Source organism: Ascidiella aspersa, chromosome 7 (assembly GCF_963924565.1).
Source record: "Ascidiella aspersa chromosome 7, kaAscAspe10.2, whole genome shotgun sequence".
Lineage (NCBI taxonomy): Eukaryota > Metazoa > Chordata > Ascidiacea > Phlebobranchia > Ascidiidae > Ascidiella > Ascidiella aspersa.
Window position 1 is genome coordinate 24,601,774 of NC_139453.1, and position 15,625 is coordinate 24,617,398.

General features: G+C 39.0%; 1 protein-coding gene across 1 annotated transcript in view; it reads left to right on the forward strand.

Annotated features, from left to right (window-relative positions):
* Positions 1 to 15,394, forward strand: part of LOC146138594 (phosphatidylcholine:ceramide cholinephosphotransferase 2-like) — a 35,202-nt gene extending 19,808 nt beyond the window's left edge. The window contains exons 7-10 of the mRNA XM_083393211.1: positions 1,998 to 2,115; positions 8,130 to 8,283; positions 10,106 to 10,272; positions 12,199 to 15,394. Of these exons, the coding sequence (XP_083249337.1) occupies positions 1,998 to 2,115; positions 8,130 to 8,283; positions 10,106 to 10,272; positions 12,199 to 12,384 (625 nt within the window). The 3' untranslated portion in view covers positions 12,385 to 15,394. The remainder of the gene's footprint in view (positions 1 to 1,997; positions 2,116 to 8,129; positions 8,284 to 10,105; positions 10,273 to 12,198) is intronic.
* Positions 15,395 to 15,625: the final 231 nt, after the last annotated feature.

Here is a 15,625-nt window from a genome sequence, read left to right on the forward strand (position 1 = left end):
ATCGTAAAAGCAGTTTTTTGTTCGTGATACCGAAATTTCCTCCCTTGACTAAGTAGAAACTTGATGTGGGAAAGAGTTTCCGTCAAAGTCCATAAGATTTCCAAAAATCGATCAGTAAAGCGGCGATGGATAAAACGAGTTGATTCCTTGCAAACTATACCAACGGAGTTGGGAAATACTCCTCATAAAAGACGGCGCCCTTTGTCTTCAAAGCTCCTGTACAAACAGGGGCGTTGGGAAAAACCAAAGGCGTAGTTAAAATCAATAATAGAAAGGCCAGCTTTATTTCGCGATCATGTCTAGACGCTTGACGTGGCTGCGCAATTCCGATTTTTTCTCGATCGTGAAAGAGTGAAAAGTGTTCACTTGAAATCACGACGTCTGCCGTGTAGCGTGGTTGGCTGTTTTGTAGAAAGCTCGCGTGGAAAAGGCTACCTCATGCTTACCCGACTGGCAGTATCCCGTGATCACGTACGCCCTAAGGTGAGACCTTGCCCGTGAACTTCGGCTTTGATGACCCTTGCGATTAACCGCCCCCCCACCAAAAATAAAAGAAAAAAGAAAACCCCAGCACGCCACGTCGCCAAGCGTGTAGTGAATAGACCGTTACATTGCGGTTTCTAACCCTTGTGTTTTTGCCTAGAGAGGTTCCACTTCACGATGTCGGACGTCGAAATAGGAATGCAAAACTCGCAACGCGGATTCGTCTAATTTACGCGCGAAACCACCTTCTTTGCATTTAGATTTTGCACTTTTTATTTTTTAGCAAATTTTTGGCGGAGACTTGATTATTGTTGTTGATATGCCTTCACGTGAAATTGAGAATATTAGTTTCAAAACAGTTTTTTTTTCCTACGCTGGCTTTCATATTTGCGCCAACTTACGGTATTTGCTTTTTCTAAAATTTATTGGCATTTCCCGCTTCACAGAATTCGTAGGCTAAAATATTTTGTTCTTAACTGCGCGCCCAGAACAAAAGGACACGACGTTAGCCTTGTACATACAAGGCAAATGTGTTGTACGGCCACCGAGCTGTACTTGTGGTTTGTATAGGCGTCGCTGTGTATGTTTTGGTCTAGTAGTTCTTACTTATCCACTGGAAAATTTTGCGGCAAATCAATTCCCACCTGTCAGTTTCTACATGAACCCATTCAAACCCTCTTCCACAACAATTTGTGCTCCTAAGTTAAAAAGGCAGGGGTTCCTAAACTTTTTTTTAATGTGGATCTCCTAACAATTTTTTTGGTTTGCGTCGGCCACAACTGATGTCATACAACAAACAGACTTAGGAAACGTGAAAAATGAAACAAAATGCATTTAAGGATATGGTGCCAAAGCCTATTTTTAATTAAACTCTATTTTAATTAGGACTTCTATGAACCCCCTATAACTAGCCACATACCCCAAGGGGTTTCACAGGCCCCATGTGAACAACTTGCCCCTGTAATAAGGGGATTAATTTGACAAACAACAGTACTAAAACACATTTTACCCACTGTTTTGTAGACCAGTGAAGCGAAAATTATCCCAAAACTATGTTTTTTTCCAATGTCAAATGACGTCATTAGTCTTGTCACATAAGTTGATAAAATTAAAACGAGCAAAGCGTAGCGTTTATGTTTTATAATGGTAAACTTGTTTAGGCGATGGGAAGCTTATTTATCTGCCAAAATAATTGTGATAGTTTTTATTAGTTTACAAACGAAAGCCAAAATATACAAATTTATTCGGTATCGGATCGTCGCCGAAAAAAAGACTTGCTAATGTAATGTTTATAGTTTGTTGCATTTGCGTTTAAAACCCGTGTGCTCACTTCTACAGATTATAGTCACTTTAAAGATAAAGCGGCTTTAACACTCAAATGTATTTGATATTAAAGCGGCGACGATGCCACCCTAGTATCGGGCGAGTAACGATACTTACACTTGGCATCGATTATCGGCTTTGATCCGATATTACCGGCCATACCGATATATTAACCGTTTTTGTTTCGCCAGGTTCATAATCGCGCGTCGCCTCTTCTTCATTGTCGGCACGCTCTACCTCTATCGCTCCTGTACAACCTACGTCACAACCCTTCCCGTTCCGGGACTCCACTTCAAGTGCGCGCCCAAGGTGAGTGACGCCATTTGACTTCTCTAGTGCTGTGACGTCATGGCTGCTGACAGCTCGAAAGGTCTTATTTCAGTATAACTGTAAAATTTGTACTTTGTCGATTTCCTAAAGCCAATAACAAAAATGGAAAGGATTGGCTTCACATTTGACAGTTTCAGTTTAAATATTGCCAACTCCCATAGTAACTTCCCTAGAACAGTAGAATGCTCTAGCAAAGCTAGCAATTCAGGCCAGACACTATTAAAGATCTTAAAAGATATATATATTTCGCCAGCAGAGGCATCGCCAGTATATCCTAATTCGAATGAATGATTCATTGGCCAAGTTGAATTACGTTATCACTTATTCAGTGCTAGAACTCTTTCCTAGTGAAGGCAGATGCGCCCTATTACGTTAAAAGACTGTGATAAGGAAAAAAATACATGAAAAATACCTAAACTATTGGAGGGCTCAGCAGTGAAGCGATTATGACTCCAGGCTACTTCTGTGTGGCTTTAGTCTTATTTTCGAAAAGAGGAATGAGTCGGAGATGTAGCTATTTGTTTTGCATTATTAGTTGTCATCTTCCTAAATTTAGCTAATTGGTGATTTTCTTCATCGGAGCTGTCGCAGGCGCTTTCGTTTGTCAACTCCAAGGCGCTAAAAATATGACCTTTCATTTTTAGTTTTACTGCTGTGTTTGCGCGTCAAGTCGCGTAAGAAATCTGGAAATAGTACATTACGGGCATCGGCCCATGAAAATAACTCACTTGAAAAAAACACAGCAAATGGTCTCATAAATTATTCAAGACAAATTACGGGTGCAAATTGGCGTGGGGCTATTAAAAGGTTTCGAATCACTGTATTACGTGTTGTGGCTTCGGCGACATATGGTGTCTGTTGTGCTGCCAGCTGCCCGCTACTTATAGACCCCAAAATAGTGCTTTAGAGGTTTGATAATGGGTATTTCCGATACTTGACATTTTATTCCAATACCGATACCCGATATTTTGGGCAAAAAATATCGCGATCCAATCCGATCCGATACGAAATGACATTTGTTCGAAATACAAAATTTGGTGGAATTAAGACGTTAAGATGTATTTTTTGAAAGATATTGAGCCGAAATTTGCTTGAGCGTTACGAAGATAGTTACCACCAGCTGCCAACCTATTATGTTTTGATAAATTTACCTTTCAAGAAAAAATCTCTGTGTTAAATCACAAAAATTATTGCTAAAATTCCTAATATATTTGGCAGTTTTGCAAAAGTTTACCGTCGGAATACATACCTAGCCAGAAAACGTGACCCCAGTACGCCTCACTGCACAAGCAAATAATATTCCCCAATGCGTTGTGGCCACTTCTAAGCCCTATTGCTGCAACCACCCTATTCTTCCTTCAGTAATGTGTAACTAATGTGCTGGCATCTCTACTGGAAAGGAATTATTTACGTGCTGGGATTCCGCGACTGGAAAAGAATAATTGCTCTTTCCCGGACCTTTCCAATGTGGTCACCGGGTAGTCACGGCTATACGGGTATCTACGCACCATATGCCCCTTTAAACTTTAGAGTACAAGTTTTTTGATATACTATTGTGGGACCCCTGCGTTGCGCGAATAGATTGCAAAACTAATTTCACAATATTTTTGTTTTTTTGTAATTTGATTTTTAGTTAGCAAATCACAACGGGTAAATTATGCACAGTATTTTCAGCTTAAATTAAAGCGCAGCAAAGTAATAAACTGTTGTTACAGGAATTGTAACCCGCGAGGACATATTTAGCAAAATAGTGGCCCATAATGTGTAAAAGTCTTGCCAGGCCTTGTATAGTGTGAGTGTAAGGCCTTGTTTGGTACAGTTTGACCAAAAATGTGTCAATCTACTCGACGACGACATACAATATGCCATGGATTATTCTTTTAAAGCTTGCCAGATAATTAACCTGTCGCTTTATCTTAATTTAGTGTTTTCAACATGTCTGCAAAATGCAGTTTTTGTAATGTCGCGCAATACTTAGCGCTGTGTTGAAAAGCAGGTCTGTATGTGAAGTCACGCTTAGTCGATCACTAAATGAAACAAATTGGAGTCTTTCGAGCGTCAAAGAGATTTAACAAGCGTTTTGGCAAACATTGGGAAATCGTTAGCCCTGATTTGACCCTCATTTTGAACGTCCTTTTTATGTCTGCTTAGGATTTCTAATGATGTGCGAAGGTCAAGGTTTCGCCTGGCAACTTTGCGATGTTGAAACATCTGTCTGTAGTCAGGCGAACCACATGACAAAAAATTAAATTCTTTTTTCAAAATTGGCAACCTGGCGTTGGAGCCACGTATACCGCTGCTGTTTTGAGTTAGCTCCTAAATTTTGATTTGGGCATCTAAAATAACAATTTTAATCTAATTACAATTAGCGAGTCTTGAAAATGAATGTCAAAGCTAAATAGGTCGAGTATATCGACATCATTTTAAAAAAGACCTTTCGATACGCACTTTATCAGTTAATAGCGAGTCACGCATAAGTAGTGGGTCATTTCACCTTTTGGCAAATTTAGGAAGAGATTGTAATTAACAATTTATTGCTGAAATATGACATTAATAGTGCTCGCATTGTTGGCTGCAATCTTTCTCCGATTTCTTCGCGCAATGGCAAATTAACACTCCTACTTTTCCGGTGAATCTTATAAACTAGTGATACTTTGTTTTACAGGTATTTAAAATAACAAAATACGTGTCGTTGGCCTTAAAATCGCGATTTTTGGCGTTTATAGCCGATTGTGTTGTAGGATAATTTACAGGAAAACATTTGCTAACAAAGCATCATTTAGTACGCTAATGTTTATTTTTAGTAAGAGAAATTAAATCCCAGACCTCACATTGAAATACATCAGGGTTTCTTAAACTGAGGTCGATCGACTCTTTGGGGGTCCTTCAACTAATTTTAGGGGAAGGACAAATTGAAATATTAGTGTATGTTAAAAAGTGCATAATTGGTGCCGTTATCGTTGGCCAATACGGCTCCAGAAGGGCTTGATCAAAGAATACAAATTGTGTATATGTATGTTTATATTAAAGTTTATATTTTTACAGTTATATTAAAGAAGTAATTAATTTTTCATAAAAACAACAACAATCAAACAGTTTAATTAAAAATAAAACGGTTTGCCCTAAACATATTTTGACTCTATTTCACTTTCACGTTTTTTTGGACTAAAAATCAGCAGATTTATGAAAGTCTGTTTGTATTGTGACGTCAACTTGTGACGCCGTTTTGAAATTTTCTTGCCTACTGTGGTCAACGCGAAGCAAATCAAAGTTAGGTGTTCGCGTTAAAAAAGTTTAGGAACCCTTGGAAAAAAGAACGAAACGCTTGGTTTGAGCATTTTCAGGGTTCACACAACAATAAGGGTTGTAAATCGCTGCAACAAAGCGCTATTAAAATCCGCCGTTGCCCTTCCAGCTAGTTAAAAACGCATTTAGTATTTGTTCTACGCTGTCGTATAATATATTGCGTTGCCTGTTCAGACACGCAGTCGTTTTCGCCTGAAATCGCTGTTATTCCGGGGATGTTTCGGCGTGCGATCAATGAATTTGACCGAGACCTTCGGCGTAACACAATAGCGCTGACAGACGCCTGAAAAAACAAGGCGCACATCAACCTTCATGCTGAACAAGCATCCGCGTTCATTCCGAAGCGATTAAAGTGGCTTGTGACATCACAGATCGGTTCTTGTTGTTAGTGGCGTTGTGATTTATTGTTTTTTGTTCAAGGCGCACGTGTCAAAACGTGTTGGTTTAAGGATGTTATCCGGGTTATTGGGCGTCTATCTTTATACGACGAACTTTTCCTTCACCGACTATTGTTTTGATTCATTCAGACTGTGTCGGTTTACTTGCTGTTTGAAATTGTGTCGCGCAACATTTCTATTTCCACCTGCAAGTACCGGTAAACTTTGGCTGAAGCGTCAGTGATGTAAAGACTCATGCCCGTCTTATATGTGTTAGTAACCGAAAAAAGTTGCCGAATCAGCAATTACAACATTCATGCGCGCCTTATGATAGTTACATTTATACCGATTCCAATTCACTGTGTTTTGATACTTTCTTGGCCGTTTGAGTGAGAAAATACATAGAAAAGGGCGTATTTTTATGCTATCCAAAACCATTGGCCACCGGTTTTTGCTTGTCGATCACTTTCGCTGACGCGTTTATTAACAATAAAGTTTAAAAACCCGAGTAAAACCAGGATCAGACATTTTTTAATGGAATGAATTTCATTTGAATAAAGGAACTAACGATGCCACTATGGGCGAAACCTATATTCCTTAAAAATGTTTGATTCTGATTTAGTCGGGTTTTTAAACTGTGAGTTTTATCGTTAACGAAAACGTCGGAGCAATCTCCACAATAACGTAAACTTTACATTTTGCAATGGTGACTTTGGGCATAATTTTCAAATAATCTTGACTCAAGTATTAATCGGTTCTAACTGTATTTTCAAGTTAAAAACTTGTTAATAAGGTAGCATTGTTGTTAAGAGATCACCTTATGTTGTTATTACAGATGGACAAATTGCGACCCGCGGAGAAAAATATAAAAATAAACTATACGTTCGGTTTTCCTATAAATTAGACTGGTCAGGCAACCACACTTTTCCCCATTTTTACCAGCTCGTCAATAAAAAGAAAATCATAAATTAATTTCAGTTCCACTTTATGGCCTGGAGTCGGACTAGGGACTCGAGTAAGATCACGTAAAACTACCCGAGTCCCTAGTCCAAAATGAGGATTCCAGTATGACATTAACCAGTACAAAAAAACAGAAAATTGTAAAGATGGAATATTAGCATATGTTGGAAATTCTCAGTCATGTATTGTGAGTGGGTGCATTTTATGACTTCACTAAAAGTGGATTGATGAATATCTACATTATTTTAGTTACGTAAATGGGTGAAATCCAGGCTGTAGAGTCGGAGCCGGACTCGGGAGTCGGACTCTGGTTTATTTTTTAGGCCGAAGTCAAAACCTGTTAATATATATGGACAAGCTTCTGCAAAACGGTTTTTAATCGGCTCTGACCGAGGTCTTTCTTTGCTCGTTTATACGAAAACTGTCGACTCGTAAAGTTAGCGTGTGTTCTGTTGCAAGGCCAGTGTCACCCGATTTACGAGCTTGTGCAGTGTTTACAGGTCGTGCCGGCATCGTGCTGGTTCGTGTTAACCCGGCGTGTAGTTTGCGAAACAACCGGCGTCCGTTCATGTGCGAAATTGCGCAGTGTTAACAGAATCCAACCAAGCATAGTGTTCTTGTCTAAAAACTCCCTCTAACAACGCCAAACTTTGAACTCCTTCACAACTTATACAACCGTGGCCTCGACTCGCGAGCAAGGTTTCTTGCAGTGCTTTATGTTAGTCGGCGCACATATGTTTCAACAGAACTTTTCGTCTATGCGCTTTTTTGAAGTGATTTGACCTCGAATATGAATTTATTTTTAATAGTTTTGACATTCGTACAGCTCAGAAATAAATCAAAACATTTGGATGTAATACTTCGTTTGAAATTCTGTTTGCCTGCGCGCGACTCGTAAGAGTCTGGCAATGCCGAAATTCTTGCTGCTTCATTGATAAAATTCGCTCAAACGATGGTTCGATTATACTCAAGGCAACACATAAATCATCTGCAGTTAAAAAAAACGGTTTGGAACCCTGACTTAAACCAGCCTACCATCTTCGATTTTAGACTCTTTATTAAATCCGCTTCTCTATTAAATTTGTTTTGTCAAAATCCGCTCCTCCTCGATTTAAACGTGCTTCTCCACACCCACTTAAACCAGGGGTACTCAATCTTTTTGCTGCTCGTACCCCTTTGTCAGGTCAGAGCGTTCTTCGTACTTCCCAAAAACTCTGGAGTTTTTCACCATTTAGAATAATTGACCAAACTGCTTTGCAGACGTTTGTTTTCAGCCAAACTTTAAAGATAGATTAGCCTTAAGCTGTATAGTAGCCATGTGCATTAGTCCATCTTCGATTTTTCTTGCAGTCCCACGGGAGCATCGCGGTTAAGTTGTCACGAGCTACCGGTCTGCTCCTGGGAGGAGGACTCACAGCCACCGGATCCCACAACCTCTGCGGGGATTACCTCTTCAGCGGACACACCATCATCCTCGTCCTAGCCTACCTCACCTTGCACGAATGTAAGTGCTCCGGAGCTTCCTAAACATGTTTTTTATTTTTATTTTCGCTATCCGATGACAAGGTTAAACAGAACACTTCTGATTGTCTGTTGTAGTTTTTCCTTAACTCAGTTACGTATCGTGTTTTGTCTTAGTATTGGGAATTTTGCACTTAGTTTCAGCATCTTGCGTTTGACTCATAGGAAGTTCTATTTATCCGAGTATAATTGTCCTATATACTAGGATTGAATCCTTGCCCGTTTTGCCAGAAATCACTAGAAATATTTTAAGACGTACTCTGCCAAAACTAGCTTTGTATTTGAATGTGCTAAAAGTGCGATTAGCGTGGCAATAACTGATCAGATTTTTTTGATCTGCACCAGTTTGTCGTTGCGTTGGCCACTGAAATGGTTATGATAGCCCACTAATGGACTATGTCCCACAGTTTAAAACCTTTAACGGAAGCCGCAATGCTATTCCATTGATTTATCTTCCGAGTAACAGCATTCGTAAACTTAGAAACCGCTCGTATATAACAACTGAAACCCATTTGACGCATAACCCAAATACCGAAACATATTGTGCTGGTAACACGACTGACATGTGACGTTTTCCGACGGCTCAATCCACCCGCTGATAGGTCACACTCAGCGGAGCAATGGTCGGGGGGCGTTGCCCTCGTAAACGGCGCTGATTGGTCGGCGAACACGCCCCGACCTTGTCGTCGAAAGCGCGTCGATATGGCTTTGGCAGATTACCAAAGGTGAACAATGGAAAGTTATTGGGAGATTTCCACTACCAGCACGTTTTATGGCGGTTCGGTCGCCTTACGCCTGCCTTGGTAATGCCTGTTAAAGCTCTCTGACATTCAGTGTTGTAATGACTTTAATCAATGACTTTGACTTGACTTAAGTGCATTTAAGTCACTGTTCCTAAATTACTTGACTTAAGTCTTCGGACAAAATGACTTGACTTGACTCCAGTCTTTTGAACAAATGGCTTGGTTTGAAATGAAGTGTTTTCTTTTAAAGATTTTTTAATAAATTGGGTTATTTATCAAAAATTTGCACATAAAGCAGTTCATTTGTAACATGTGGCGTTTTGTGTTATTTTTAGTTCAGTTATTGCTCATGATCGGGCGAGTTTGCCAATTTTAATTGTTTAAAGTTCAATTTTTATGACAAGAACTTCACTTGAAATCGTCTTAGTCTAATTGTGATATGACCGGGCCAGTGTTTTTTACAATAGACTTGACTTGGTCTTGAGTCATTTTCAAACACGAAGTGCTTTTAAATAGTATTTCGTCTCTTTCACACTAAGCAAAATTGGCGCTTTAGGGCTAAATTACTGGAGTCCCGAATGAATTGCAAACTTTGTGAATTAGTAGAATTATAGTGTTGAGTTTTTACTAACCGACGAAAAAAGCAGATTTACTAAAAAATGTTTCCCACTTCTATACACAGAGGTTTTATATACCACCTACGTTTAAATTTCTTGTGGTATGCACACAAGGGGGCCAAGAGCAAAATTTTATCGTGTAATATCTCTGGAAATAAATAAAATATCGATCAGATTTTTTTAAACATTACTCAAAGCAATCTAACTTAGCCAGCAATCTGACTTTTATAAAAAAAATATTAATATTTTCATTGGTGGATATTAATTTTCAGTCATATCCTGCCTTAAAAACCAAGCGTGCAGAAAGTGACCCACAAAGAGTGGTACCTACGAGTCTACTATTCAAAATGAGCCATGGCTATTTTTGAGCGAACATTAATACCCAATGCATGAATAACTGGCGGTCGAGTCATCTAAAAACTTTTCTTGTTACGTCACAAAACAGACACGCCGCGGCGCTGGTGGTGGTTGCACTGGACGGCGTGGATCCTGGCTGCTACTGGTATCGTGTGCATTCTTCTGGCACATGATCACTACACGATCGACGTTGTGGTCGCCTACTTGCTCACCACGCGTCTGTTCTGGACCTACCACTCCATGTGCAACATGGCGGTAAGCGGTGTTCATTTTTTTCGGATTTTTTGATTTTGTTAAAAATAAATAAAATAATTTCTTTATGCAGAAATTTAGTGTTAGGCCTTCAGAATTTTTTTTTTTTCACGGAAAACTCTTGATTGAAATCCTAGTTAAAATTACCCAATTTTTTTAGTCAAGTTATTTCCTGTTTTTTTAAGGTCGAGTAATGTCCTGTTTTTATTTATCTTTTTGAAGTTTGTGAATTTACAACAACCTAAAATATAACTCAAGTCCAAACTTTTGACACAAAATGCAGTTTTAAGGAATTCTCGTCAAAACGCAGTTTAATTTTACGAGAAAAAATAAGAATTCATTTACATTAAATTCAAACGAGTATTAAGGAAGCAATAGATCATTTTTATCAGCGGCCCGATTTTCGAGATAATAAAAAAAATAAAAAATAATTGCATTACCTACATAAAAAAACTACAAGGGTCGACTTAGTTATCGTTAAAATGCAATTAAATTTTACGAAAAAAAAATCAGAATACTTTTGCATGAAATTCAAACAAATATTAGGAATACAATGAGATAAACTTTTATTATCGTCAAAATTTTCGAAATTTGCCAAAACTAGAAAATGAAAAATAAATCCATCGCATTTTTGAAAGCAGTTTTATTGTCGTAGGACGTGTAACAAGTTACATCCAGTTATTCGCTATTTATAACGCTCTATAAAGTTTCTTATAAAAGCATACAGCTCCCTTGAGCAGCACAAAAAAATGAATATTGGGTAACTTATAACGCCCAATCGGCAGGATTCACCGAATGTATTGTCTCCACATTTTGGCATCTTTACAGGGCGCCTCGTAGCAGACTTGGACAACTAGATAATTCTTGCTTTCTAATTCAATGAATTAGAGCGAAATGCGGTTAATTCTAATTTAATTTGTGAATTTCTTGTGTGCTCTAAATTTAGTTATAATCTAGTTCTGAATTTACCCAAAAATGCTACTTTGTCCAACGGCATTTTTAGTCTCTCAGTTAAATCGAAGAATTTCAATTAAAACTCTTAAGTTGAAACAGCATGTATGTAATTTTTACGGTCTAAAAAGCATAAAAAGGCACAAAAATTAGCTCACACATATTTACCATTTACGTTCTTTTTAGAATAACTTGCGATGTAAATTTATTGATTGTGAATAATTAAATAAAATTCTAATTCTAATCGAATTTGGAAACACTTAAATGCTCTAATTTTAATTCTAATCTAATTTAAAAAAAGCTAAAATAAATCTAGTTGTCCAAGTCTGCCTCGCAGACTTTGATGACGTAATAGGCGGAGAATAGTTGTGGCTGACCGACCGACTGGGCTTTTCGGTGAAAAGTCGCGCTTTCGAATACTTGACATGCTTTGGCGGCATTCTTTTGCAATTACGTGACTTGCCAAAGGCGGCTAAAACAGCCTGTCCGTCGTAATCTCTTTTCTCTTCGTTTTTTTTTGGGCGTTTAAATGTCTCTCTGCTGAGTGGTATGTGCATATTTTTGGTTCATGTACTAGATAGATGTAATAACTGCCATAGCGCTGACGCAATTTATAATTACCGGCAACGTCCGGCCTGTAATCCTCTTTCGAGCACTTGTAAAAACGCTGCGAGACGTACAATTATTTTCGTTTTTTTCGAGGGTCGCACACAGTAGTCCAGTTTTGGTCTTGAAAATTAACATTTGCACTAGCCGGTCGGGCAAGTGTCTAACAATTAGCACTCAGAACAAAAGTTATTGACAAAACATCACTTTCCTTATATGGTCCGCCTCCATTGTGGTTTGGACCACCCTGCTGAGAGCATAATAATAAGAAAAAAATAAATGAGAGCATTTTAAAATCTTGCTAAATTAGGGCGACTCAAAATTGAACCTCCCATAAAGACGACGGACTAACCTACAATTGTCCACCAACAGGCGCTAAAGGAGGCCAGCAGCGCCAACATGCTTTCTCGGGCCTGGTGGTTCCCCATCTTCCGCTATTTGGAGGGAAACGTGTGCGCTTCGTCTGTTCCGAGAAAATTCGAGTGTCCGCTTCCCTGGCCCGTGCGGTTCCTTCCCGGCGTAAAATCCGTGCGCCGCGGGCCAATAAAGGGTGTCTGACGTCATCACAGTGACGTCATTCACGTTCTGATCCAATATCGCCGCGGTTAGACTTGTCGCGGCTCTTTACGACGTACTTTTTCGGTCCTTGTTTTTCTTTCTTTTTTACGTATACGTATAGTATTTTTGGCGCTCTCCGTTTTTTATTGAAGTGTCACGGGTGACGTCGGTGTGCGAATGACGTGAAACAAGAGAGGTTACTACGGGTCATCGCCGTCAGCGGTATAGAACATAGGTCATAGTAGGTCACTCTGGGTCAATCGCCCTCACGTGAGTATAGTTGTAGTTGTGGTTGTGTTGGTTTTCGGTCATTTTCGCACGGGGTTTTAATGCAAACCTTGGAGAGTATTTCGATGTGTCCTGATTGTCAGTTTTTTTAATGAATTCCGTGAATTCGCTTCAACAGAGCTACGAAACTTGTCGATGCTTAAATCACATTGTTTTTTGGACTTTTTGAAACTTTCTACTTTCGAAGTTGAGAAATAAAGCTTACCGGGTACAATTTAGAATAGATAATAAAAACGCATTCGATCATTGCCATCTAAAACGCATAAGTTTTCTTTATTTATTTTTGTGTGTTTTTATAACGGCAGCAGACTTCTTTTTCTTTAGCTGCTGCCAAGGCATATTACTGTCTTGGCAATTTGTTTCAAAAATCGAATTTAGTGAGATGTGACGTATAACTAAATTCACGCCAATTCAGCCCTCGTTTCTTATGGATCAATTCTTATCAGATAACGTTTGCATGGGAGAAATTTCCATCGTTGCTCGGCTTCTGATAATAGGTTTGTCGTAGATAACATCTTAGGAACGCTTCAGACCCCTGGCATCTGGTTTCGATGCGCGTTTCTCGTGGATGTGCCCGCTCACGCTAAACTACTAAAACAGTTCTTTTGTCGAGTCTTATCGCTTCCCGTTCCCCGAATTGTGCCACGTGCTCGTTTGCTGTAAACGTCTCGACCCTGCGAGGCGCCACACACATATCGTCACGCTCATAACCAAAGTGCCTAGTTTTCAGATTTTTAGATTTTTTGCTCAAGTCACTTTTTGTTACCATCCCTATCCTTAGAAACAGTGCCTAGGTAATTTTTAGGTCATTTCGCATGTGCAAAAAAATGACTTAGGCACTTTGGTTATGAGCGTGACGATATAAACATCAACAGAGCCGGGTCTTTGTCAGCATCAAGCGGCAAAAATATCGTACGTCGGCAACCGCTAGGAGTTTAATGCGCCAAAACAGCGTCCTTTTAACATCCTGTGCATTTTTCACTCAGTTGGTGTTTTTATCCGGGTTCCAGATCTAGCCCGCCAGTTCAATTCTTCCGGCCATCGGTTTATATATTTCAAACGGTACTAAAACATAGTAGAAATTTATAATCCATACAGAAGTAAGTATCATTTTAAAAAACGTTCAAAATGATATGCTCCAAAGTACAAAAATACGATTAATATTATTACTTTATTAGACAAATGTTTGTCGGGTGCAGAATTAAGCTAAACTTTGTTGAAATGAACGAAAATTTCACAGAGCTCACAGCTCAGTATCAATTTTGATTGTCTTTCACTCGTTCTGCTTAATAATAAGTTCAAATAAGATTAATGCAAACTTTAAATCCGGCCAGCTATCTCCCATGTTTACAGTTATCTATAGCCCGCAATCTCAGGTCCTTGGAATTATTGGAATAAAATTTGGTGACCCCGTCTATAGTGCACTTTGTGTGGTCCAGTGCTTAAATCAGTGAGCTAACGCTTTTACGTTTTATGGAAACCTATTCGCATTTTCATGCTATCTATTTAATTGGATTGAACGATGGCCGGTGTTAAATAAATGGTTGCCTTGTAAACGTTAGACGACACCACGTTCTACCATTTTGGTGTATGCAAAGTCGCTTTACTTTGTTATGTTATATTACGATTTCTACCGCTACCATGGTCCAAAAGTATTCTGAATTGTAAACGAACAACAACAGAGTTTCACTGTTGCTGTTGCAGATTTCCAACGCGCTAACCTAACAAACCGTTAAAGTGGGCAAATGACTTAAACGTTGCTCTTACTACAACGTTGCATGTGATGCCAAGTAAACGAATTAACAGTATCAGTGATTTTGTCTGTAGTTAAAACGCTAAGCTTGTCCGATTCGGTGCCATTAGGCTATGCTCTTTCAAATTGTTATGGAATTGTGGCTATGACAAGCAAAGCAATTTTTTGCCGTATTGCTTGCGTGCGCCGTAGCTGACATTTTAGTTAATTCGCATTTTTATTTCGTATCATTTTGATTTGTTTTGTAATTTTACCTTGACTTATATCGGGTTTAGCGCTATTCCAAAATATCCATATTTTGTCTTGCCAGTGCCAGACAAAATGCGAATGAAAACGCAAATTTTTGTATTAATGACAGACAACCTGGAAATTCTGTTTTTTTTTTTTGCCATACCACATCGATCTATATTTGGTCTTATTCCCATTATAGTAGCAGACAAAACGAAAGAAAATTGCCACCCTCAAGCCATTCATTGTTGTATTTATACTGTCTGTAATCAATTCTGGTCGTCGGTGAACATTGGGTTTGAATCAAACCAAGACTGAAAAATTAAAAATAAAAACCTATTTTTTTGAAGGCCATCCTATTTCTTCGCGCCAGCTCGTGCTACAATTTTCACCTGACCAAATGTTTTTAATGGCTGCGCTCAAAATGTGTTTTAAATGTCGTTTTTTTCGCCTCGCTGCATTCTCAACCATCAGTGTTGTGGTTACACCATTAAACCGCGTACCGGTCGGTTTTTGGTCGCCATTTTGTGTCCCGGTCCCGTTTTTCGCCGTCTCTCTCCCTGTCCTTTTTTCATTTCCTCTCTCTCTGTTTTATGTTTGTCAGCTTGTGGAAATAGAACAACGACTGTGTCCACCCTTCTATTGTTCGCCAATGCGGCCTGCGATGATCGTCCGTTTAAACTGTCGTTTTTGGAATACACTTCGCCGTGAACTAAATTTTCTGCTTGCTGTTTATAGCCTCGACGTCCAAATGCCATGTTGCGGTGCAGCAAACTTTGCCCACTGACAATTTCATGAAGAAGAGCTAACAGATAAAAAATATTTAGGTAAAGGTGGTGCTAAATTTTGTGTTCGATTTTCCGACCAGGGGTTAACTTATTATCTCTTTAGGGTCAAATTATTATTAACACACTCATCGCCCATCAACGATTTTCGTGTTTTCCTTCATAGTGTATTAAGACAAACTAGAAA